Raw genomic sequence first — 25,604 nt, forward strand, 5'->3', positions numbered from 1 at the left:
AGTAATAAGTATTTACTACTTTAAAGATTAATATATATAACATTTATAGTAATAAATTTACTACTTTAATAGAAAACGTATATAGCGTTAATAGGTAAGCGTTTACTATATACAAAATATATAATATATTTAATATTATACTATTAAGAACGTTAATAAAGAAAAGAGTAGTATTATATTATTATTATTAGCGTTAAGCGTAAAGACATATTTAACTATATTACTAATATAATTATTCTAGATAAAGTAATAGGTCTATATACTTATTCTACCTTATACTTAGATTATTATTTATACTAATAAGATACTTTATAATTATTATTAACGTAAACTCTATTAACTACTTACTCTATTTATATATACGTTTTAGTTACTAATGTTTATTAAGTAAGAAATACTAAACACTACTTTAATAAAATAAGTAGCTAAAGTAGTAGCTACTATTAACATTAATATTAATAAGATAGTTATAGAAGTTCTTAATAAACGCTATTACTATCTTATAATATATTAGTAATATTACTATTTAAATAATACTAATATATATACTTATAATTACCTTTATATTTTATAGTTTAGAATAATTAAAAGCGTTAAATTATTAAAAAAGATAGCTAGCCTAAATCTTTAAGATTGCTAGCTACTTAAGTAATAGGTCTAGAATTAAGAGATAACGTTTACACTAATTAACGTAAAGAATAAATAGCTTAATTTCTATATACTAGATATTAATAGAAGTAATTGTATAGAGTAATAGTATAAACCTCTATTCTAGTGTATTTTATAGAAAAGAAGAGTAAGTTTAATTATTCTCTTCTCTTTATTAATAATCTATAGTATCTATAGCTTAATTTATAAATACTTCTTAAGCTATAGAAAGTATTAAAATAATATTATATATACTAAGTGTATTATTAATTATTAATAATATTATACCTAAATAATATAACTACGCTTATTAAGTAGTAATTATTAAAAAAGAGCCTTTTTATTATAACTACCTAGAAATCTAGCCTAGGTATTATTCTATATATTTTATAAATCTTTCTTCTTAACTACGTAGGCACTCTTAGCTACTTTACCTACTTATACTTAAACGTTATTAATAATACTCTCTAAGAACGTTAAAGAATATACTTTTTAACGTTTAATACTTTTTATTAACGTTAATACTATTATAAAATAGAATAGATTTTTAGTATATTTTCTATTCTTCTTCTTTTTCTACTTACTTATACTACGCTTCTTTTAATACTTATAGTACTAGCTAATTATTACTTTTATCTTTTAAGTATAAAAGAATAATTAACTACTATATATATTAGTATCTAGCTTATCTTTAATTGCCTTAGATATTACTAAAGTAGCTCTTAAATCTAGAGTAAAGTCTTTATACGTAGAAAACGTAATAGAATAGGCTAAAGAATATTAATAATAATAGAACTAGCTTTTCTCTTTTGTTGCTAATAATATAGTATTATATAACTTCTATATCTAGAGAGTAATAAGCTTTAGTATTTAAGAACTAGAATTATTAAGCTTACGCTTTAAACCTAGACGTTTTGCCTTAATCTATTATTTAAAACGTTTCTACTATCTTAGACTTATTATTAACGCTAATAACTACTATATATAATTATTACTAACGTACTCTTTATAAGCTCTAATTATAGATTAAGTATAAAACTACTTTATAGTTATCTCTAATAATTAAAGCTTTTTCTTTATAAATACTAATTTCTACTTAACTTATTTAAGCTTATCTTAGTACTTAGTAGTAACGTTAATCTTATAGCTAAGATTATCTTAGTTAATAGTATTAAGATTATTATTATTTTTTAGCTTATTATCTCTAGTGCTCTAGCTAAAAGTAATTATATTTAGCACTTCTTTAGGTAAGTTAAATATTACTATCTTCTTCTTATATAGTAGTATTATAGAGTATAATAATAATAAGTATAAAGTATAATAGTTATAGAGTAAAGATATCTCTATACTTATAAACGTAGTATACGTTCTAAATACTATAAGAAGTAGAGTAGTAGAGCCTATATATATAACTAGATAAGACTTTTCTAGTGCGTCTTTAATAATTCTACTTTACTAATTATTATTTACTATAAATCTAGTCTACTTACTATTATTAATAATAAATATAATAATATAATAAATAGTAAGATACTACCTTAACCTACTAATATTCTACTCTATTTACTCTTAATAATTATCTAATATAGTTTATAACGCTTTAAAGTAGAAGGTATCTAAATAAATTTAGTACTTCTAAAAGCGTAGTACTCTTAGTATACTAAACACTTATAACGTTTTCTCTACTAAAGACTAAGAGTTAGTGTTATATACGTAAGTATTATTATTATAGACGTAAAAGTATAAAGCTAATAGATTTAGAACATCTATATAGATAAGAAAGGTAGCTAAGAAAGTAGTAATTAAGTAAGCGCGTTAAAAATAATAACATACTATCTAGTAAGAACGTAGCTAATAATTATAGCTAGCTCTAATACGTTAAAAACGTACTAAAGACCTAAATATCTATAGACTAAAGAATCTCTCTATCTATACGCTCTAACGTTTATAATATACTCTACTACTACTAGCTTATAACATTAGTAACGTAGTAGTACTAACGTTACTACTATTATAATATTACTAAGTATCTATACTTTTATAAGTTAACTTATATAACTAGTTTCTTTTTATACTTATTAAGAACGTTTAGCTACTCTTTAGTATAGACACTACCTACCTTTATATCTACTAGTACTATAATATTATATATAATGTATAGTATGCTATAGCTATACTACTAACGTTTAGAGAGATAGAAGAAATAGTATATAGTTATTCTTAATAAGAGAATATATAAAGCTATATTAATAATACTATCTAACTAAGTAATATTATTATAGGCGCTTACTAAAGAAAAGAGATAAGAACTATTAATATTAGAGGCGTTACTATAACGTTTAGTAAGAAAGATATCTAGATCTCTTTACTAATTATAAAGCTACTAATTTATAATCTTAAAGCTATATAGAATAATTTAAAAAGAGCGCTTATAATAATTAAAGGCTAGCTTCTACTTTTCTTTTTATAGTCTCTTATATATAGTAGTAGTTTTACCTCTAAAACGTAGAATATATATAAATAGAACTACTATTAGTATAAGATACGTCTAAGATAATACTTTATATTACTTTTACTAATCTATATTATTATAGACGTATATAAATAAGATAAAAGACTTAGATTAAAAGTAAGTATATAAGATATATAGTATGTAAAATAAATATAGTAAAATTATTTAAGATATTAGAGAATAGCTATAAATACTTATATTAAAGCCTCTATTAGCACTAATTAAGAGAAGAAGAGTAGATATTAACTAGAATAATACTAACGTAGTAAAGAAGTAGCTTAGCAGCGTTAAGTATAATAACTTTATATTATATAGTAAAAGTAGAATAAAATTAAGAGGTACACACGTACTAATAATAGCTAAAAAGTATTAGAAATATTAGAGATAACCTTAACTATAAGATATAGATACTAAGAATATAGTAGAGAATAGTTAGATTATAGATAATATTACTATAATTATTTCTAAAGATTACCTATTAGCGCTAAGTCTATATTAAGAAAAGTTTACGCGTCTAAAACGTTAATATACCTCTAAAATATTAGCGCTATAATATTTTAAGTAATAAAATAGTCTAAACTATAATTTTATATATTAAAAACTATTAAATTTACGTTTAAAATAAGCTTCTAACATTTTTATATATAAATTTTACTCTTTAGAAAGACTACGTTATTTTAAAGTTTAATAGTCTCTTTATATATATATAAAATTATAAAAGAGTCTATAAATAATATTATTATTATATATATATTATATAAAATAATATCTATAAGTAATTATTTTATAGAAAAGGTAAAAAACAACATCTAGAACGCGCTAAAAGTACCTTAATATAGCCTAGAACGTTAAAAAAATTATGCGTAATATAAAAATAGTACTATAACATTTATAATAATATATTATTTCTATGTATAAGTGTTAGTAATAATACTATATTATATACTATAATTATTAGTAATAATATAAAACTACTAGTAAACTTTAGTAGAGTAGGCTATGCGTTAGGTTATGTATTAGAGGCAATTTTAGCGCAAAAATAGTCTGACTGTTAAACTTGGGGTTAGGAGCTCTACTTCTTTTCCTGAGCCTGCAGCACCACCGCGGAGCCTGAGACCGCTGTCACACAACTGACTCTGATATACGAAATGATCCGCGGATCGTTAGATCTGGACTTCGCTCACAAAATACACCAGCCTTTGCGTGGCCACTGCCGCTGCGGTGTTGCGCAAACCAGATGAGCTGCCTAGGTATCGTCACTTCATCTGCTCTCGAACATGTGTCTTGATCTCACTTTCATGTCTTACATGGAGTCTAACACAAAGTTGCTTGCTAACAATGGAACTGTCTCGGTGCTCAGCACATATAATGCAGCATTCACAAGCAGAAGGTAGAGCTTCACAGCCAGAAACGGACACTACCTCATCAGCAGCTCCAAATGAACTATCAAACCCAGAACAGCCCACTTGGAGGGCGCGGTTTATTTGCGAATCGATCACTTGGACGGGGCGACCTCATACTCACGGAAGACCCCATTGTCTCCTGCAACACCGGTAGTACTGAAAATCAGTGGTCCGACCAGAATACCGTCGACACTTTCTATGCTGCTCAACGAATACATGCAACTTCTGTCATCTATGCAGCTGTGAACGATCTTACATTAGAGCAGCGAAAAACACTACGTACGCTCTGGCCCCGGCCAGCCCATGGTTCTACACTCGATCGATACGTCGATCGTTTCGAACGCAACGCATTCACCTTCGTGAATGCCAGCAATAACAAAACACACCTGGTAGTGTATGAAGACATCAGCTCCATCAACCACTCGTGTGTTCCAAACGCTACCATCGAAATATGGCCTCGCCGCACGGTGTTTCCGGAAGGCCAGGCAAGGCTTGTAGCAACTAGAGCAATCCCAGACGGAGCCGAGATCTTTGTAAATTACATGGAACGCGACTGGCTCGGTAACCATGTAGCTCGAAACGCTGTACTGAACCATCACTGGGGATTCACGTGTTTGTGCAACGGGTGTACACACCCGTTTACCGCTATGGATACGATCTCGCGCAATCTAGTCCGCGAATACAGGACCAACATCACTGCTATGGTAGCAGCAGTAACTGAGGAGGAGAAGAATCACAGCATCATGAATCTGGCGGGCTACATCAACATTCTTACTTCTTTGGGCAGATGGGACGCAGACCTATCCAACGCGTAAGTCAAACCACTTACTCTTCATGACTACACCACTGATGACTTTCGAACAGATGTCTAGAACTCGCACGACTTTACTTCGGAAAGGAAGACTACGCGCAGGCAAAGCAAACTGCCCACGCAGGGCTAATCGTCGAGAAGAACTTCTTTATTGCTACGCCTAGCAAACCGCAGCTAAACGAGATAATAGGACAGTGTCACGAGGAGGACGAAAGGCTGCTTGAGGAGTACAACAAGGCGGCCATGGGTCCTTTTTCGATCCTACCTATGTAGTGTTTGCATATGATCATTTGTTGTATTTCTTCCTGAACAATGAGCGTGTCGATGATTCTTTCTCAAACCAGACTCCTGTTTGTGCTTCCAGATCAGCAAACTGCCGCAGCTGACGGGATATAAGGGTCGATCCAACGTCCGTTGATAGACTTCACACATCGTCCATACGGGTCAAAGTCATCAACCACACGATAAACATGGCAGCAAATCATCCTCAGGTACGCGTCACTGATGCCAACGTTGTTGCGGGTAATGGCCTTGTGGCACAGCAAGACTTCAAGAAAGGCGCCCTCATTCTCGACGAATACGGTTTCTTCCAATGCGAGACACGCAAGCGGACCGAGGAGCAGAACAGAGAAGTCATCGCTTTCTACGACGAAGAGGTCAACAAAACTACTACGCGTTTGACGACCGCATACAACCGGCTAAGCTGGCAAGACCGAGAAGCCTTCCACAAGCTCTATACTTCGAAGACCAGGGCTACAGACGTCGAGCACCTTGTAGATCGTTGTCGGTATAACGCTTTCAAGTTCCCAACTCGTCCCCTTGCATGTAATGACAACACTCGCCTAGTTGTCTATCGCACGATATCCTTCGCCAACCACTCCTGCATCCCCAATGCAGTACTTTATATCGACGAGCATGATGCAGATGTTAGAGGGTATGGCCGACTAGTTGCTACGCGACAGATAGACGCTGGTGAAGAGATCCTGATCAACTACATCGCGGACGATTGGGAAAAGAGCAGAGATGCTCGCCAAGCAGCACTGATGCTAGGATGGGGCTTCGACTGCAGTTGCAAAGCATGTGCGCCTGCGCTCGAGCCGGACGCGTCGGAGCGAACTTTGTGCTCCACCTATAGTAATGTGGAAGGTCAAATCTCCTGCGCAAAGCTTCGCATCTACGTCGATCTACTGCACGAACTGGGCGTACGCGACTGGTTGCTATCATCTGCGTAAGTATTCGGGCCCGATCGTACTCTTCATGTCATGCTAATGTGTCCCATCCAGATACAATATGCTCGCGGACAACAACTTCGTGCAGGGAAAGTACAAAGAAGCAGCGTATTATGCTCGAAGTGGTCTTCTCGTTGAAAATCACTTTTATGCAAAGACTAATCTTGAGTCATTACTCGCCGTGTATGGTGAGTGTATTATGAAGGATAGCAGCATCCATGCTGAGATTGAAGAGAGCTAAGAAAGGTGCTCACACCGTCTGAGCTGGATCAGGGCTAGTGGACTTGGTTCACTCGGTATCAAATTGTCATGTTGAAGAGAATGTAACCAATGCGGGTATGCGATGTAGATTGAGATAGTATATTCAAGATGTTAATCCAAAAACGAAAGACTCATGACGCTGTGATGATGTACCCTAGCCGAAGAACCCCGCGTGAAGAGTTGAGTAGAAGCTGTACACCAGCCAGAACGTATCGCCGAAGAACCGACACACTCATCAGAAAGACATAAGCATCGAGAAGAGAAGCGAGAACGAAAGAACATGCGTATCACCTAGTACCCACCATAACCTCCACGTCGCCCACTCAACGGCACCCTAGCATGCCACTCATCATCTTCATACTGGAAGGCTGAGTCCCTCCTACCCATCATATTCGAGCGTCTGGCCGATCGCTCTTTCTTGTCCTGGATGTGCTCAAGAGCTGCGTGGATGTCATTGAGTGCGTATCGCGCATCCAATTCGTCTTGGTCTCCAATCGCGCGTGGCTGGGGGTAGCTGTAGCCTTGCTCATGCCTATCCGCGAGGTATGATGAGGCGCGCACTGGTTTGGGTGGAAAGTGAGACTGCGCAAAAGGATTGTGGATATTGGGTGGGTTGGCCAGGGTTGCGCGGCGGTTTGGCAGGCTTGGGCGAACAGCATGAGCTGGATAGTCGTCGAAGTACGACTCGGGCTCATGTATGTGTGCGCGTGGGCTTCGGGGGTGTGGGTAGTCGTCTACTGTCTCTTTGTGGTATCTAACCTTCTGTACCCGACGATGGTCAATGTCTTCGTCATAGATGTGGCTGGCGTGCGGCTGGCCGAACACATTTGGTGACTTTCTTCCATAAGAGACCTTCTGACGACGGTGAACGTGCGTGAAAGAAGGGCGGCGGCGTATAGGAGTGTCAAAGATACCATCATCTGCTGTGTGGGCAGATGTAGTGTTCATAGACTCGGTGCCGCTTCCACGGTCTGATGATGAGTTGGAGGTCTCCCTAGCCATGTCGTGCGAGGAGTAATACTTTCCAGATCTCTTCTTCTTCTCGTTGGAGAGACCAACTGGTGAGGCATTGCCGGAACGTGTTCGGTCTTCCACAATATTATTGGTGCTCAAGTGGATATGAACAGGCGGCACTTTGTTGTGAGAAGACCGAGAAGAGTCGGTAGTGAAGGACTCTGGGCTATGCCTACCATTGCGTTGATCATCGATTATGTCTGAAGTGCGGTGTCGACGGGTAGTCTTTGCAATATATGGATCGACGTTGTTCTTGCGTGCACGGCTTCGGCTACGACTACGGCTGAGGGCTCTAGCTTTGCTGAGTGATCGATGTCTCTGAGTCTTCTTCGATCTCTTGCCGGGCCGCTGACGTCCTCGTCCACGTCGATCAACATCTATATGATCATGTTCAATGTTGACAAAGCTGGAATCTTCCGACTCAGACTCCCAGGAGTCACTGTCGGACGATGAGCCAGAAACATCGTGACGAACCCTGTGGTGTTTCTTGTGATGCCTGAGGTGATCAGAATTCAAGCCTGGGACGTGCCTCATGCCAACTGGCGGCATATGCATCTGGTCCGGAAACGCACCAGGCATTGGCATTTGACCATGGGGCGGGCCATGGGGTTGGCCATGAGGAGGCGGAGGATGCTGCATGGGCGCTCCCGGCATGGGTGGGCCCGCTCCACCATGCGGTGGGGGTGGTGGACGACCCATGTCGTGTGATGCAGGCATCCCCGGAGGCGGGGGTGGAGGAGGAGGACCTCCAGGAGGACCTGCCATTGGGTTCATGTGGCCCGGGTTTGAAGGATGCTGGCCGAAGTTTTGCGTACCAGGATGTTGTGGTTGCTGTTGGGGAGGTCTTTGTTGCTGTGGCATGTTTTGGCCGGGGTTGCTAGAGGGGTTCGGGAACTGTTGACCTTGCGGGTTTCCTGGTTGCTTGTTCTTGTTTGCATCTTGGGGTCCATTGCTCGCACCTCCGACCACAGCTCTCGCTTGCATAGGCTCTTTAAACCCAGAAGGTTCGGTCTCCAGAATGATGTCTACACGCACCAGCTGCCTTTCGCGACGGTTGACCGAGCGCCATTTGTTTACAACGCTTGCGATTCTGTACTGGATAGTTCTATTATACCTCGCAAGCTCAACGTTCTGGTCCTCAACGAGCTCGTTGATGATCCGGCGACAGTTTGGAGAAGGGATCTCGTTCATCGCCTTCTTGACGTTATTATGGTTTCGACGAAACTTGTGCAGTTCGCTGTGGAGTTCCTGGAGTGCGACGTGTTGCTGCTCAGGTGTGGCATCCTCCCAGGAAGTGGCGTTCCTCGGCTTCTCTAAGATGAAGGAGGCCAATTGGGGATCGTAGTTGGCGTATGGGTTTAGATGTTGCTGTTGGGACTGAGCTGGCCTCTGCTGGGCCTGTCCAAAGTTCTGCTGTTGTCCAGAGCTCTGCTGCTGCCCATTCGGGACTTGTCGTGGTTGGCTGACATTCTGATGTTGATGGGGTACATGACCCTGGTACTGTGCCTGCTGTGGAGTCGCCATTGAATGACTCGTAGAGGTTATGGGAGGGATATCTTCAACGAAGGAAGTATAGCCGATGGCTAGATGCTCAAGTGACTGGAGACTTGATGCCGATGATCGAAACAGGCAGAGCAATGTGATGAAGACACGGGAAGTGAATGACAAGGCGAACTAGAAAGTCTAAGGCAGAAACAGGAGGACGTTGACCGAAGATATAGATTGGGAAATTTCTTGTCATACTGCAAGATTGTAGCTCTTGATCTTTGCCCGGAGCAGTAGTAACACTTTGTTGATGCAAGCGAGGTTGTGGTCCCTCTAGGAGTACAACAGCCACATCCAGTCGTTTCTCCGGGATATACATGAAACAAGCGTTAATTGGTCGTATTGAAGGGCACTCGCAAGCCCCACTTGAGGGTGATATCAAGGCTCTCACCGGTCTAAGCCACCAGGCTGAGGGTGACAAACAGGCAAATAACCCCGCCCTCTTGCGTGAACGCGCAGCATAGCTTCGTTGCTACAAGTCTTGAGACTCAACTTTGACCGGACCAGTTAAAGATCGTATAAAATATGCATAAGCCATGCGCATGCATATTTGAGGACTCATAGCGGCTGCCTGTTGTTGCATGCAGCCTGATGGTGGTGGTGTTTGGATAAGGTCGCATATGCATTACAGCTGCAATTGTTGGGATTCGCCGCGAATGATTGATGTAACTTTTGCTTTGTTAGCCTGCCCTCCGTGGAGCTGAATCAATGGATGAAGTCGTCGAAGTGGGAGAAACGTTCACGGTGCCGGTGCGGAAGAAGCGATCATTGATTGACCACGCTAACGGGGCGTCATGACCCCGCTTTTGGTCCGTGCATGGCTCAACACCCCTTTCGCCGCGACCCAGCCAAAAGAAGGCAACTGACCACTACAAGCCACCATCGCAAGGTGTACGGGAAAGATGAGGACTCTTTCTTTGAGTAACGACTATCGATGGCTGAGACAGCGTCCTGCTGACGTCCAACCCGCCTGCTTGCCCTTCGTTCCGCTCGGCCAATGCATCCAATCACCACCCACAAGTCGAGGTAAGAACCCGCTGGTTACACCGAAGTTTTGCAGTCACTGGTAGTTGTACCTGGTGATAGGCATGTAAACCCCTTAACTGTGTCTGCACTTATGCCACTCAGCCCCGCTTGCATCACTGCTGGGCGTGTCGTATGTCAAACATTTCTGGCACAGCGCCCTTTGGTGTATCGCAGTGCGATTCGATCTTTCCATCCGATTTTGATCCACCTACACTCCGACATGGACTTCAGACCGTTCTGCGGTGCGGCTCAGCGCGCGTTCGCGCAGCGTCGATCTACTACTGCACATCGAGTTGCTGTCGACCTGTTTGCTGCAGTTCGACGCCCTTCCATGCACCTCGTGCCGCCCTCCAATCTTCAGCTCTCTATCCGACCAATGTCCTTCTTGCCGGAAGCTCGCGGACTTGATCGCATTTGGAAGCCTATCGAACACACCGGATCCACCGCGCATGACATGCATATACGCGGCTGGATGACATCTTTGACACGCAGCCTTATGCACGTCTGGGTTGCAACACCACAACCGTGTTCCAGAACCGTTTCTAATAGGCGAGAGCGACTGCAGCTCTTACGAGTAGCCGCGATAGATATACAACATCATTAAGCTCCAAGATCTTCGCTCACCGGACGCAGACACGCCCTCGGTCATGCACTTCCATCATGAAAATCCTCCATATCAGTCTCGGACCGGATCTGTCGGCTTGAACCATCTCTCCTGCGTTTTGAGGAGCATGACCAAGTCTCCGGCCCGAGCAAGTAGTCACACAAGTGCGTTCTACCGAGAAATCATGCGCCCACAAACAGCCACCTGAGCAAGGATGCAATCCTGCACCAGACTTGGTAGCGATAAATCTGCCCATGAACAGATTGAAGCACGCCGGAAGCACGAAACATCTTGATCGGTATGAAATTACTCTCCGAGCCACACGGCACTTGAGAGGCTCGGCATCTCGCTGGTACGATCTGCGGGTACGTACATATCTGAGACACGGGCGAGCATCACGGCTTAGCTACCCACCCCGCACGAACGCAGCATTCCGCCGACTTGGTATCGTTGCCTTGACCGCCAGACTGATCCTTCGACAGCCAAGCTCTTACATCCGGCAGGCCGCGGCAGAGGCAAGATGGCGTGGCATTACAGGACGATCTTAATCACGCTTTCGGTTACACACTCCGAAGCAGTGATTGACAGCTTGCGATCAACACTAGACGATCCGATGAGAGCACGTTGGGATGACCTTCCAGCAGCCAGAGACAGGTTTCTTGATAATTTGATCCGTCGGGCGATAGGTAATGCATGCGCGGGGGTGTCATGGTGTGTCACATAACGAGCGTTGCAGAGCCTCAGAAAATTACGATGGCAGCCTGGTTCGTTTACCTGTCGCCACCAACTGCCTGCTTCGCTTGCAATCATGCATGAAGAGTACTGAAGGACCATGAGCGAGGAGGATACGGATATTTCTCGCCTCAGAACGGGGTCTTCGAACACGATGCATACTGGATAAAGTGCGCGCCCGATACGTAACGACAAGCACGGCCGACTTATGGCCCTGGTCTTGCCTTCTATCCTGCCACAGGCAAATTCACATGCGTGCCTTGCCGCTTGAACCTAAGCGTTCGAGCGCCCCACCTCTCTTTGGCTTCGTCTAGTTCGAAAACATCCTCCCAAGGCTCGCCGATATCAACTTCATCCTGCTGGGATACGTTCGTCCAAGCGTCATCAACTTCCGACGCACTGCTGAAGATCTTGATACCCATATCCTCCGCAATCTTTCTGACATCTTCGGCAGCTTGCTCTGCGCTTTCGTATTCGCCCTTCCAGGCTTTGAGTAAGACACTTCCAAGCCTAGCCTCTTCTAGCACTTGGAGCTGATCACGCCAATCTTTTCCTGGCTTTGATGGGCCGCCTTCAGGCGAAGACAACGGATCCCACTCTATGCCCCGTTTCCAATGCGCTTCGGCCGTTTGGGTATTCGTCATGAGCTCCCAGACAAAGGTCGCCCAGTAGAACCTTTATCGCGATCATGTAGTTAGCAACCCGTTGTAAATGTCTCGACGAATGTGAGGGTAATGATACTTACAAAGACCCACGATGGCTTCCACACTGCTCAGGGGGCTCGGTGGAATACTCTTCGTAGTGTATCGCGCCACCATCTCCTACCCATTCACAAGTATCCCAAGGGTAGGAGAAGAGTTCTGGTATTTGTTCGCTCCCGTCCTCGCTCTCTTCCTCACTTCCATACTCAGGACATACTGAGATAGGAGCCCCGGCATCATGCCATTCCCTGTATCTTCGCTCTCGTCTCTCGCTCCGCTTCGCCTCGTTCCAAGCGTCTCGCCTACTCTCAGCATCAAGCTCTGGCCCGTCGACGTTGATAAATCCCGCGATAGCAAGGGAATAGTCAGAGCGCAGCCATACGTTAGTTGACGAGAAGAACGTCAGGTATACAGAGCGAGAGTGGAAGTAGGCAATGGCAGACAGTGATTGCAAAGCCCATCGGTAATACAAAGCCAACATGATGCGGTCCTCTCTTAAAGGCTGTTTGGGAACAGGCAAAGTCATGGCAGGAAGATCACCCCAGTGTGGTCCTGGTGTTAATCTTTCGACAACCACCCCGTTGCCGGCGTCGCTGTTCACAAGGCCGGTACGCCTACCATAACGTTAACGTCAACACAGTACTAACCCCTCGCTGCACATACCGAACAATCCGTGGATGGCCCTCTCCAAGAAGTTCATAAGCTTTTCGTAGCCGCTTGCTCGCCCACTCTGGTCTTACCCTTGGATCCGGATGCTGCGTCTCCTTAGGTTCGTAGATGATGATGCTCTTCCCATCTTTGTGAGGCACTGCACAGACATGTCGCCAGAAATCACAGTACCAGTTCTTCGTGTCCCCTGGCTCCGTGCTGGCTTCGAGGGGCGTAGGGGTACGGTAGACACGGTTGAGCGACATAGTGTGTCTTCCAACCGCGCGCTCTTCGTCCTCAGGCTGTGGCCCATTGAAGAATGAAATTGCTGAACCCATTAGACAGCACGAGAAAAGATGCTGGAAGTTCTAAATCGCGATACATTGAGTACTATATACACCAACCCACGTGTCGCCGATTAAGGCAAGCGCCATTCCGCCTCGTGAACCGTGCCAATGATGCCTGCTTGGCACATTCAAAACCAACAAGCGTGTCCTAATCAGGTCTAACTTTGAAACCCAGCTTCTCGTCCTTGAACTCGAACACATTCTCCCACTTTTCACCAATGTCAACCTCGTCGCCAGAGATGGTTATGCCCACCTCGACTGCTGCCAACTCGATATCACGAACAACCTCATCCACGTTGCCATATCGATTATTCCAAGCGCCAACCAGGACATGTCCCAGTCGAGCTCTCTCTAGCTGTTGGAATAGCTTGCGCCGTTCTCTCTCATCGATAATGTTGGATATATTTGGCGAGTCTTCGATTTTGTAGCCTCCTTCCATGGGCCACGCAGGCTCCCATAGTCCACGAAAAGGCCCACGACGCGATGGCGATACAGCAGTGAAGTCGTTCGTCATGAGTCGCCAGACGAATGTAGCCCAGTAGAAGCTAGAGTGCGAAGACAAGGGTCAGTAATCTTTTGTGCGTACACCGTGATTCGCGCATACTCACAGATCTGCCTTTACACTCCCTTGTACACCTCCTGTGTAGTAACTTTCATCAAAAGGATCCTCATAATGTACCATATCATATATCATGTCGTCCGCTGCCCACTCACCCTCGTCCCAACCGCAGCTAGCGGTGCTCTCTATCTCTCGTCCATTTTCATCTATGAAGTTAGCTTCTCGTCGGGCCGCCTTAGTGTCTTCTTCAGTATCTTTCCAGAGCTCATCCTCTATCTCCTGTGCACTGGCGCTGATGAATCCACCCACTGCGAGCGAGAAGTCCGGGCGTATCCACACGAGTTGCGATGAGAAGAACCCAATGCACATGGATCTAGCATGAATGAACCGGAAGGCGGAGAGTGCCTGTATCGCCCATCGGTAATACAGCGATAACATAATCTTATCGTCGTGCGACATCGTTTGCGCAACTACAGGCACTGTCATCGCAGGCACCTCAACCCTCGTGAGCTGGCCTGGTTCCAGCTTCTCAATCACTATACCATCACCCGAAGTGCTGTATAGCGCACCGATATACCTAAACAATTGAGCGCGGCCAAGTACACGAGCAGAATCATACGCACCGAACGATGCGCGGGTGTGGTCCACCGAGCAGCTCGTACGCCTTTCGCAAGCGTTTAATTGGCCAGCCATGCCTCGATCTGGGGTCTGGATATTCGCCGTTGTCTTCATCGCAGATGGGGGTGAATATGATGACTTTGTCCTTGTCTTGGTGTTGTACGCAGTCCGCAGCCTCAGACAAGCTCTCGTACCAAATGGTGGGATTCGCTTCGACGGGGACAAGCTGGCCGTTACGCACATACGGGTATCGATTCGGGCCATCATAATGAGGTCGAGAGTCTGGCTTCGAAGACTCGGGTGAATTGACTGACGAGAATATGGAGCCCATGACAGTTGAGTGATGATGGAGTTGTTAAGGTCTGCGCTATGAGAAAGCTGGTAAAGGTTATGGGGCTAGCAGCCAGATATATGCACTTTCAACGGGAACACTTGCGTCCCTAACATTGCGAGGAGGCTATAGCCGTGTAGATTGCGATGCATCATAGGTCAGTCTGGAGTGGCACGACAGAGGGACGGGAAGAAGGGGCGACCCGAAAGAGAAGGATCTGCACTTAGTACAGAGATACCTGCTTGGCACATATAAAACCAACAAAGGCCACGATGGCACCCACTCAAGCAGTCGGAAATGGATTACTCCACCGAGTACTTCCGAGGATTAACACGCGACTTCCAAAAGTATTGCGCATCCTTATTTTCATACCCCTCCACCCACAAGTTCATGTAGACAACAGGAGCACACGCGTCTTCGTAACTCCCATACTGTTCCACCGACTCCAAGAATATCTTCACACCCTTCGGTACATGGCTTGAGTTGTCGCTGCATGAGTTGTACAAATAAAGTAGCGACTCCCGGATCTTGTCTTCGATAAAGGGGCGATTTGCCCAGGCGTGGAACTGGTTCACTACGTCGCGGATGAGCAGCGGGCTGCCATCTTCCGTCTCGATGACGAAGTAGTTCCAGGCATCTTCTAGGTTCTCAACCCCGTCTTCTGGTTCTTCGAAGCCGTCGCTCCACATGTGGCATTCACTGGCGTGTACACCGAGGTCCTTTGCGGTGAAGATGAGTTTGTTAGCGTTGGTTATTGTTGCTGGTTCTAGGGCGATGGGGTGGTTGGGTAGGTAGGCTCTGGAAGATGGGGAAGCGTCTTCGTTGTCTTCGGCGACTTGCACGCTTGATATGCCTGCTGGGTCTAGAACGGACCAGTAGAGCCGGTCGAATGCGTCATGGTTCATGATGCTCTTGTGTTCATCGGGAACGGGGGTTTGAATTAGCATTGTGGGAGAATGAGGGTTAGGTTTGAAGTTCTGGGCAGCGTGACAGAAGCTGGCGAGAAATGGACATAGCAATGCGTACGTGAACGACTTTATACTTGGCGCTAGAAGGCGAGAGCGCAGGCAGCAATTAAGCTAGAGGCGCTTGGTCTTCGTTCTTAGCGACCGAGGTGGGGCGTACGGCAAGTGTTGCCGTTGGCAAGAATAAGGCAATAAGAGCACAACCTACAACGTAATATGGAAGGAAGCAGGACTGGATTCGAAATATGATGGGAAGAGAATCCCCATTCACCTCGCCGGCCCTTCCAGCGTATTCCTCCGACTAGGCATCCTCGGATCCCTCTTCCCCATCGTAACCTCAAGCGCCTGAATCAAAGCCGTACCATCGTACCTAACAAAGTTCTCGCCTTCATGTTTCTTCCCATAGACGCGAATAGGCTCAATGCCAATACTCTTAAGCTCGTCTCGATCGACTGCCGGCGTCCCTGGCCCTTGGAGATGTATAATGTGCGTCACATACTTCTTGTATTGACTCTTGTCCAGAGGCCCAAATACGCTCTTGGAGTCTTCGCATGCTTTTGCGATAGCGGCTACGAAATCAAGGGCGGAGTAGGGGTTGGACGACGGTCCTGTCTCGCGATCGATGGTCGAATTGAGGATGAGGATCTTATAGCGGATTGCGGGGTTGCTGATGGCTTCGCCGATACCCTTGAGGACTAATGAGGGGATTATGGATGTGTAGAGCGAGCCGATGCTGTATATCACGGCCTGCGCGTCGTTCAATGCATTGAGAACCGTTGGGTTCGCGGAAAGTCGGATCTCCTGGCCATAGGGATTGATATACCACAACCTTTCGATTCTGGCTGGCAGCTCCTCCTCGTCCGCTTTAGAGAAGGTAATGTACTGCTTCCGAAGAGTGGGTAAAGATCCGGGTAAATTGGCATCCTCGATTCGATCGTGCTGTTCGGTCTCATCGATTATTGGTGCACCTCCCGATACCAGGGCTGTTGATATAGAAGGGTGGGAGATGGAGTTCTGGCCGGTGATGGTGTCGCCGTTTGCGAGGCTGACTGAGATGTGGTGCGTGAAGTTGGTGTTGATCGCCGGTAAGACTGATGTGTGACTGGGCACAGAACAGATGCTGGAGAGTAGATAGATGGCTGACTCAAATGAGCCAGTGAAGAGTCGAGCACTAGAGCTGTCAGTTTCGAGAAGTTTGATGCGGGTAGGTGCTGAAGAAGATACGCGATGATAAACGTGACGGAAACAACGAAATCGGGAATTGATCGATCATATGGTTGGGAAAAGCACAATGCTGTAGTGCATCAATCACATACCCAGTGAGAAACAAGTTACCGATACTTGCACCTGAGAAGTCGAAACTCGATGAGGGCCGGCGACGCTTGACAATCTCGTATGCGACAACATTGAGTATCGATCGTATGAGCTCTTTCTTCGCCGTCGAGATATTCGTCCAGAGTGCATGCTCAGCCTCTACAATCTGCAGCCATTCATCTCGGGCCGAAGACCGTTCTTTGGGCAGTCTATGGTTGAAGAAGGTCTTGATAGCTGCTTTCTCGCTGTCATCGTGATCGGGGTCATCCGGGATTAGGCGAACAAGACGACCTAGAAAGGTTAACATCTAGATCATTGTTCTCGAAGAATATTCGCGTACTTCTCACATCACCGATACCTGCAAGTGTCAACGTTGTGTCGTTCCTGCCTCGGACGGCGCATACCTGGTCCTCCGAAGACGCGTATCAGCTCAGACGAGCTGCCGCCGTTGTCACTGATAGGGATGACATAGCTCAGCGGACATCTCTTGTCTTCTCTGACTTTCTTGAACACGTCGACTAGATTGTTTGCAGCGCTTCCGCCCGAGAACACGACGATGCCTTTGCTTTTAAGGTTGCCGTTGGACATCGGCGAAGACGGCGTTGCGTGGTCGCCGTTGGGCGAAAGGAAGTTCTCGGCAGACATGACGAGATGCGTACAATGATGGTTGACCACATGGGTCGTGGCGCGGGTTTATCAAGTCATGGTGATGTTGACAGGGTGTTCGCAAAGGTGGATGTCCTTCCGTGAGCTCAGAATAGCAGAGGCAGGAGTCATGCACTAATCTATTAGGGTGTCACGCGTTACGCGACTAGGCAATATCTCGCATTTTGAGCACAATTTGGCACGAGGGGTTTCATGGAGATTTTGCATTTGTAGTTGGTTTGAAATGAAATTTGTACAGAACGAGTTGCCAGCCAAGATGTGGTAGAGGCTGCTCTCAATGCATCCAACCCCGCTCATATTGCATGCCCAGATACGCTCGCCATGGACGCTGGAAGTAGCGCATGACAGTCTCGTCCCATTGTAGTCGAGATGACGCTCTGGACGGATTTATGGTGCCCATCTCAGCTTCCCCTACCCCTCACACCACTGTCTCTTGCCATTGCAGGCCACGGCCGCCTAAGAAGTACCAGCGGCCTCCTCGCGCTCCTTCCTCCGCGCTCGCTTCTCGAGTAGAGCGTCTCGTCGGTCGGCTAGAAGGCGGAATTGGCGGTTCTCAACGCCAGTGAGCCAGTAGCCGAAGCTGCCACCGGCGCCGGCGTAGAGAGGGTAGACCCAGAGGGATTCCTTGTTGAAGAGCGGGCGCATCTCAATGCCGAGTTGCCATAGCCGGGCGGCAACGCCTGGTATATGTCGTCAGTAGAGGCCCTTGGGGTGTGCGCGGGCGGTTGGGGACATACCGAAACCGCTCCAGAAGAGGATCTTGTGGACCATGGTGAGCGGGTGTAGTCGTGGTAGTTGTGTCGGTGTAGAAGACTCCTTCTGTGCTGCAGCAGCAATCGGGGCGGGTGTCGTGAGGGCGCGTTGTCACCGCTGTACCAGTACTGGGTTTCTGGGCTGCGATGCTCCATCGTCAAGCTCCGGAACGCCAAGAACGAACCACCCACGCGGATGCGGAACCAAGGTCCGCCGACCTCACCTCCGCGACAATGCCGCTTTCGCGCCTCTCCTGATATTGTCGCTCACTGTTTAGCTTTCGCTCTACAATCCATTCACTATTGCCATTTTGAGCTGGCGTACCAGCTTAGCCCCCTACGTCATCCGCTGCTCGCCAGCCTTTCCCACCCCCGTCTTGATGCGCCGGGCTGCAAGACAAACGACACAAAACGACTGATCGCAATCACGTAAACTCAACCATGGCGGAAGTCGGCCGCAAGCGCCCAAGTGAAAGCGATGGAGCTGCGACGATGCGCAAAAAGTTGAGGCCATCGGAACTCCCGCTTTCCCAGGCAAAGCGATCGGCCATCGACAGCCTGGTGCACATGTTCCGTAAGAAGGGCGCATACGACGACATACGCAGAGACTTGATGAAGCAATACGTGTCAGGAGTAGGTGGCCAACGATTGATTATTACTATATGCTAGGCTAACCTTCGCGTGCCAGCCTGCTAAGGATGAACTGCAAGCCGCCCTCAAGGAGCTCGTCGACCGCGAAACCGACCGTAATCCCTCGCTGCTGTCCAAGGATCCCCGCATGGCGACTACACTTATAGAAGGCGCGGGCGAGCGCAGCGACATCTACGGCAACATTATGAACACGGTCAATACTCTGCTGGACAAACTGATTGATGAGCACGGCGTACCGAAAATGCGCGAGTACCGCATTGCCGAGATAGGCGCTGAGGCCGCTGCTGAAGAGGAGAAACGAGGCAGCAAGAGCGAAGAGGAGTGGGCCAAAGAAGCAGACGCTCGCCGAGAAAAGCGTGAGGTACGGCGAGAAAAGGAGTTGGAGGCAGAGCGCGAGAGAGAACGTGAAGAGAGGGCAAAGAAGGAAGAGCGCAAGCGCCGCGAGAAGGAAGAGGACGAAGCCCGTGAGAAGGCGCGGCAAGAGGAGAAGGAGCGCAGGCGCAAGGAGCGTGAAGAGCGCGACAAGGAAGACGAAGAGCGCCGACGCAAGGACCGAGAGAGAATTGACAAGGAGAGAGAAGAGGAGCGTCTACGCCGCGAGAAGGAGCGAGAGGAGCATGAGAAGAGCCGAGAAGCCCGTCTCAAGAAGATCCGCGAAGAAGACGCTGAGCGAGAGCGCCGACTACAAGAGGAGCATGACCGAGATCGCGGTGGTCGCCATCGCAGTGGTCGTGGCCGTAGCAGGACTCCCGATCGTGAAAGGGACCGGCGTGGACGAGACAGGAGCAGGCGAAGGAGCAGGACAAAGACCAGGTCGCCTGAACGCCGTCTGTCGATCAAGCCTGAAGACATCAAAGTTGACGATGAGACGGCATTGGCGCTCCTGCTACAGGAAAGTGAGCAGATGAAGAATTCACGACAACGGAGGCCTCTGCTTCCGCGATCAGAATCACTGGAACCACCTATGCGAAAAGCTCAGCCTCCCAAGTCGCTCGTGCCCCGCGATCCCGTGCAGGCTCGACTGGCCAGGCTTGACAGCAGACCTGAAAGGTCACCCAGCAAAGATGCAAAGTCCCCCGCTCCAGGTACGCCAAATGCGGCTGCGAAGGATGAGGATACCACTATGACAGATGCCCCATCCGCAACAGAGGCGTCCAAGGGCCGATGGGATGACAAGCGACCTGAGTTGCCTTCGAAGCGTGGCAGATCCCCCAGTGTCGCGCGCAGCACAAGAGAGCGTAGCAGAAACCGATCGCAGTCCCGCGGAAGTCGGTACGACAGGCGTGGCTCGCGCTTCGAAGACGACCGCCGTTCCCGACGCGAGGATGACAGACACTCCTACAGGCCCTCAAATGACGGTCGACGACGTGATCGCGACGACCGAGATGAGAAACCGTCCCGTCGCGAGAGTCGCAGTCGCTCACGAGACACTCACACCAGCCGCCGCAAGTCACGCTATGAAACGCGCAGTCCGTCGCCACCCCGAGACGAGCGTCGCAGAGAAAGAGAACGTTCTCGCTCACGAGGTGGCCGACGTGAGCGCGAGAGAACGCCTGCATCCGGGCGCCGCCGTCGCTCCAGAAGCCCCGAGAACATCGACCGTTATGTACCCGGTGGCGGTGGAGGTGCTGGCAGTGGCAGTGCTCGGAAGCGTGAAGACAGCCGTGACCGCAAGCGCGACGACAGTCGGCCTCGCAAGCGTGATGATAGCCGTGATCGTGCGCGTGGCTACAGGGCCCGAGACTATGATCGCTGGGACGGCGGTAGAGACCGTGGTAGTAGGCGTTTGGAGTCTGACTGCTATCAACCTGGCGGTGCTCCCGCTGCTGAGGCCGAGGATAAAGATCGAGAGCGCGAGCGCAAGCCTAGGGAGAGGAGTCGCGAGCGTAGCAGAGATAGGGGACGTGATGATAGGGATAGACGTAGGCGGAGGAGTCGCAGTGCGAGGAGCCGTAGCCGGGACCGACGTCGCTGATCGGTTGGGAGGGTTTTCTTCTAGGATGTATGATTATTAGTAGGCGTTTAATGTGCGACTTGCAGCACGTGTGCCTTGGAGATAGGCCACCGCCAAAATACATGGAGTTGCGAAATGCTTTCGCTCAACAGCGAACCTGTGTTCAACAGTATCACTTTCCATATTTGATCCAATGGCAGAGAATATCGACGGTATTATTGCAATTAGTGCTTTTAGCCATACATCCAAGGAAAGCCTTCTCTCTCCCATCTCCTTCATCACATCATCCCCAATTCCTCGCCGTCCTCCCCTCATTATCACTCAGAGTGTCCACCTCATCCACCATCGTCTCAACAAACTTACCTTCCTCTGCTGCCGGCACATCGTAATCATCATCAGCTTCCCACATCACAATCCTCTTCCGCTTCTCCCTCAGCAATCTTACCTTTTTCTCTCTCCTTGGCGACTCAGACCCAGTATCAGACACCAGTGACGGCGAGGGAGACACCGGTCTACTCTGACAGCTACTCCTCAGTGCGCTCTTAGACCCCGGAAGAAGACACCTCTCTCGACTCGGCGTAGGCGGCCGATTACCCACCTTCCCAACCGGATTACCCACTTCAATCGCCCCCAAATCCTCTCCCTCAACAATCGGCGTCGCAGGCTCATCTTCCACAACCAACACCTCATCCCCAAACTCCCTCTCCCACTTCTCCTTCTGCCAATCGCGCATGAAACCTGGGTTGATACTCAACCACTTCCGTCCTGCATCCGCAACCCCGTCAGGTGTTGGCATACCTTCTACATGCCAGTACAGAAGATACGTGTAGCTTCCTGCGTTCCAGCGTAGACCCGTGAAGTCTTCGACTAGTAAGCCGGTAGTTACATACCATTCTATATTCTTGACCTGCAGGGCAGCAAAGGCTTCCGGGTCGCCGATGCGGAAACGCGCGTTGGGTGGGAGGAACCAGCGGAAGGGCAGGGGTTGAGGTTCGTGAAGCGATTTAGCGCGGTTGCGGAGGGATGTAGGGACGGTTTTGAGGAGTTTGTCGGTTGGGGGTTGGTTGGCTGGGCCGTGGGGGATGCGGGAGTCTGTCTGGGGCGCGAGGAAGGCTTTGACGGATGATGAGGTGCTGGGGTCTAGGGCGTGGCGTCGTGCTCGGGGGATGGGACCCAAGAAGTCTGAGCATGAGTCTTCGTCCACTATCTCTAGCGCGCTGCCTTCTCTTCGAAGTGCGATCGACGCATCGGCCAGTAAACCCAACGTGAAGGTACCCGTTGGGATCATGTCTTCAGAGTCCACATAATTCTCTGCCAAGGCCCCTCGGCTGACTTCTAGGACATCTGAGCTATTACCGCAGACCACGAGTTCACCAGTGATAGTACGCATAAGGCGAAGAGCTGCTTTCGACTCTTCAGCTGATCGACTTTTGTTCAAGAACAGCAGATAACAATAGCAAGATAACGAGAGAATGTCAAAACAATGAGCAATGGCGCAATAGATGAGGTTGGAGAATGATTGTGGTGAGGCTGAACTTTTACCTTGTTCATGAGACTACTGTGAAGGGCTGGCATGAAGACACAAGGCCTGGCTGGCTGATATTCTACATATTGAAGACTACGCTGTTGATAACTCATGATCTTGATACAGAATACTTCAATGCGGTGGGTGATAGGAGGGTCGTGTCATACGACTTTAGTATGTCAAGCTGGCGGTGTTGATTACTAATAGTCAGATGTCCACGAACAATCCGTTGAATGAATGGTGGCGTGGGCTGTGCTAAGGCGGTAATTGAGTGAGAGCACCACTACAATTGAAGCTGTCTTTGAATCGACTATCCAGATTGACGATATCGGGCCTTTGATGATACTTGGCGTGAGTGATGCGAGGTCAGGTCGGTAGACAGAAGCAGGGACGGCGCCAAGACGGATAGGCGAGACGATCCCGGTAAGACGTGCAGTGGCGTACAGGCTCGGGGCGTCGCTGGGTCACGTATCTCGTCCATTGCGCGTGCGACTCCCTCCGTATTGGCTGACCGGCCTGCTGCCTTCCCTTCGACGTCCTTCTCTTTTCACTGCCGGCTGCCCTTGGCCACACGCTCCTTCACATCTGCACCGGCCCGCCGCGTTTCATCCCCCGTTTTTTTCTTCTGCATACAACCCTGCTTTCACCTACAAACTTTAACTTGGCGCTGCCGTCATGTTCGTCCCCGGAAAACCCAAGATCAAAACGAGAACCGTCCTCGTCAAGAAGGCGCCCGCCCCCACAGCGAACCCCTCACCATCGCCGCACGCGAGACCCGGCAACGGCACTCGCAGCTACAGCGCATCCGGCCCGCCAGCGAACCGATACCAGTCCACGCCGCGCTCGCAAACAGTCTCGCGGGAACCCGCGCGCAAGTCGGTTTCCGTGTCGCGTGTCGAGACCAACAAGCGTAAAGGCACCGACACGCCGCAATGGGCCAGCAGCGATGAGTCGAGCGAGGATGAGGATACCAGCCGGCTGGGCGTCAAGCGACGGAAGACGCGGCCAGCGAGTAGTAGCACTGAGCCGATGAGTCTGAACCGCGCACTCGAGCCGGACTTGAAGCGACGTATACGGATAGTAGAGCCTGATGCCAAAGCGAAATCGAATGGCGTCAACGGCACATCGAGTGGAACTGCGAACGGCACATCAAATGGCGCGTCGGATATGATGAAGATGGCGCAAGAAAACGCCGCATTTAGAAAGAAAAAGGCCGTGTCGGGGAAGAGCACTCTGAAGCACGGCTTCGAGATGACGAAAGACGATGGGGCGAAAGCCTACAAGTCCGCATTCCCCGGTAGCGAGAAGAAGTTCACCGTCGAACTCCAGTACCCCAGCCTGTCACGACCAGAAAAGTTCGAGGCCGTAGCCCGGAAAGAGGTGGACGAGGAGTACAGTCCACTGGAAGACATTTACTTCAGCATAGAGGAAATCATCCAGCACTACCTCCCGCCCGATCTCGCCAACGAGCTCTCCTCCGACGCCGAAGGCACCGTCCGTCTGCTCAAGCGCGCCGTAACCAAAGACGACCCCGAACTCTTCAAGCAAGAACTCGCCAAGTTCAACAAGCTCATCAAAGACCAATACGCCAACGGCACGATACCCCGCATCCTCGACGACATGCACGCCATCCCCCTCAGCCTCGTCAAACGCATCACCGCCCAAAGCTACAACCGCATCGTCTCCCCGCACGCCCACCGCCTCCGCAAAGTCGAAGGCAAAGAAACAACCTACGGCGAACTCCTGACGCCCTTCGTCCACAAAATCTTCGCCCAAACCGGCCTAAACTCCACCCACACCTTCGTCGACCTCGGCTCCGGCGTCGGCAACGTCGTCCTGCAGTCCGCCCTCCAAACCGGCGCCGAAAGCTGGGGCATCGAAAAGATGAAGCTCGCCGCCTCCCTCGGCACAGAACAAGCCTCTGAACTCAAAGCGCGGGCGAAGCTGTGGAACATAGCCCTCCCCCGCATCGAGCTCATCGAGGGCGATTTCCTCGAAAGCCCTGAGATTGACGCTGTTCTCCGCCGCGCTGACGTTGTGCTGGTCAACAACAAGGTGTTTGGCGAGACGCTGAATAATCTGCTGTTGCAGAAGTTTCTTGATTTGAAACAGGGTTGTAAAGTCGTTAGTTTGGAGAGTTTTGGCGGGGGTGCTAAACAGGGGGTTAGGAACGAACAGAGTATTGCTGGACTGTTCGATGAGGAGAGGTTTGAGAGTGGGACGAATAGCGTTAGTTGGGCGGGGGAGAGTGTGGAGTATTTTATTGCTACTAAGGCGCGTTGAGGCAGGCGGGCTGGGATTCGATTGGAGATGGTTGGTGAGTTTGTATCATACATAAGGTGATTGGAGGATATGGTCTTTGGACATGTTATCCTGGATCTCTAGCGTAGAGCTGGACGGACGGGAGAAAACGTAGGATGGGGCGATTGAGCATGGCACACTTGGCGTTTGATTTAACATCAATACCCCTCGATATCTTCTCTTTCTGTAGCTATTTCAGATCAGAATCTATAAACATATGCATTCCAGCACTTCCGATTCATACATCTCACACTGTGGACACTCTGCCATACCTTCCAAATATGCCGCTCTACGTCTGTTACAAAACTCGCAGCATCCACACCAATCATATCTTCCTAGAAACTGTATCGTAGTATTATATATACCGAAGGATAGTAAAGAGCAATAATCCGCTCCGTGTATGTATGCTAAACTATTAACCCAGTCGCCCATCCGATTCCGTCCCACCAAACACCATATATGCACACCGTTTCCCCTTTCCAACTAC

General features: G+C 48.0%; 11 protein-coding genes across 11 annotated transcripts; 4 read left to right on the forward strand and 7 right to left on the reverse strand.

Annotated features, from left to right (window-relative positions):
• Positions 1 to 5,210: 5,210 nt before the first annotated feature.
• Positions 5,211 to 5,647, forward strand: J4E78_002756 (uncharacterized protein; the record flags this gene model as incomplete). The annotated part of the gene is made up of 2 exons (XM_049363401.1): positions 5,211 to 5,374; positions 5,428 to 5,647. 2 exons carry the CDS (start codon positions 5,211 to 5,213, stop codon positions 5,645 to 5,647), a joined length of 384 nt encoding a protein of 127 aa, XP_049224066.1.
• A 197-nt stretch (positions 5,648 to 5,844) lies between these two features.
• J4E78_002757 (uncharacterized protein) lies at positions 5,845 to 6,866 on the forward strand (the record flags this gene model as incomplete). Its single annotated transcript, XM_049363402.1, has 3 exons — positions 5,845 to 6,602; positions 6,658 to 6,791; positions 6,841 to 6,866. The coding sequence occupies 3 exons, from the start codon at positions 5,845 to 5,847 to the stop codon at positions 6,864 to 6,866; spliced, it is 918 nt and encodes a 305-aa protein (XP_049224067.1).
• Positions 6,867 to 7,155: 289 nt separating this feature from the next.
• On the reverse strand, positions 7,156 to 9,402 carry J4E78_002758 (uncharacterized protein; the record flags this gene model as incomplete). Its single annotated transcript, XM_049363403.1, has 1 exon — positions 7,156 to 9,402. One exon carries the CDS (start codon positions 9,400 to 9,402, stop codon positions 7,156 to 7,158), a length of 2,247 nt encoding a protein of 748 aa, XP_049224068.1.
• Positions 9,403 to 12,012: 2,610 nt separating this feature from the next.
• J4E78_002759 (uncharacterized protein) lies at positions 12,013 to 12,614 on the reverse strand (the record flags this gene model as incomplete). Its single annotated transcript, XM_049363404.1, has 2 exons — positions 12,013 to 12,383; positions 12,611 to 12,614. The coding sequence occupies 2 exons, from the start codon at positions 12,612 to 12,614 to the stop codon at positions 12,013 to 12,015; spliced, it is 375 nt and encodes a 124-aa protein (XP_049224069.1).
• Positions 12,615 to 13,629: 1,015 nt separating this feature from the next.
• Positions 13,630 to 14,989, reverse strand: J4E78_002760 (uncharacterized protein; the record flags this gene model as incomplete). The annotated part of the gene is made up of 3 exons (XM_049363405.1): positions 13,630 to 14,026; positions 14,090 to 14,617; positions 14,664 to 14,989. The coding sequence occupies 3 exons, from the start codon at positions 14,987 to 14,989 to the stop codon at positions 13,630 to 13,632; spliced, it is 1,251 nt and encodes a 416-aa protein (XP_049224070.1).
• Positions 14,990 to 15,291: 302 nt separating this feature from the next.
• On the reverse strand, positions 15,292 to 15,936 carry J4E78_002761 (uncharacterized protein; the record flags this gene model as incomplete). Its single annotated transcript, XM_049363406.1, has 1 exon — positions 15,292 to 15,936. One exon carries the CDS (start codon positions 15,934 to 15,936, stop codon positions 15,292 to 15,294), a length of 645 nt encoding a protein of 214 aa, XP_049224071.1.
• Positions 15,937 to 16,221: 285 nt separating this feature from the next.
• On the reverse strand, positions 16,222 to 17,913 carry J4E78_002762 (uncharacterized protein; the record flags this gene model as incomplete). Its single annotated transcript, XM_049363407.1, has 4 exons — positions 16,222 to 17,125; positions 17,271 to 17,559; positions 17,609 to 17,626; positions 17,673 to 17,913. 4 exons carry the CDS (start codon positions 17,911 to 17,913, stop codon positions 16,222 to 16,224), a joined length of 1,452 nt encoding a protein of 483 aa, XP_049224072.1.
• A 477-nt stretch (positions 17,914 to 18,390) lies between these two features.
• On the reverse strand, positions 18,391 to 18,705 carry J4E78_002763 (uncharacterized protein; the record flags this gene model as incomplete). Its single annotated transcript, XM_049363408.1, has 2 exons — positions 18,391 to 18,614; positions 18,672 to 18,705. 2 exons carry the CDS (start codon positions 18,703 to 18,705, stop codon positions 18,391 to 18,393), a joined length of 258 nt encoding a protein of 85 aa, XP_049224073.1.
• Positions 18,706 to 19,127: 422 nt separating this feature from the next.
• Positions 19,128 to 21,312, forward strand: J4E78_002764 (uncharacterized protein; the record flags this gene model as incomplete). The annotated part of the gene is made up of 2 exons (XM_049363409.1): positions 19,128 to 19,319; positions 19,375 to 21,312. The coding sequence occupies 2 exons, from the start codon at positions 19,128 to 19,130 to the stop codon at positions 21,310 to 21,312; spliced, it is 2,130 nt and encodes a 709-aa protein (XP_049224074.1).
• Positions 21,313 to 21,574: 262 nt separating this feature from the next.
• On the reverse strand, positions 21,575 to 22,681 carry J4E78_002765 (uncharacterized protein; the record flags this gene model as incomplete). The annotated part of the gene is made up of 1 exon (XM_049363410.1): positions 21,575 to 22,681. The coding sequence occupies one exon, from the start codon at positions 22,679 to 22,681 to the stop codon at positions 21,575 to 21,577; it is 1,107 nt and encodes a 368-aa protein (XP_049224075.1).
• Positions 22,682 to 23,491: 810 nt separating this feature from the next.
• Positions 23,492 to 25,099, forward strand: J4E78_002766 (uncharacterized protein; the record flags this gene model as incomplete). Its single annotated transcript, XM_049363411.1, has 1 exon — positions 23,492 to 25,099. The coding sequence occupies one exon, from the start codon at positions 23,492 to 23,494 to the stop codon at positions 25,097 to 25,099; it is 1,608 nt and encodes a 535-aa protein (XP_049224076.1).
• Between the last annotated feature and the right edge of the window lie 505 nt (positions 25,100 to 25,604).

The sequence above is a fragment of the Alternaria triticimaculans genome (assembly GCF_023758025.1).
Source record: "Alternaria triticimaculans strain BMP 0046 chromosome Unknown scaffold_3, whole genome shotgun sequence".
Classification (NCBI taxonomy): domain Eukaryota; kingdom Fungi; phylum Ascomycota; class Dothideomycetes; order Pleosporales; family Pleosporaceae; genus Alternaria; species Alternaria triticimaculans.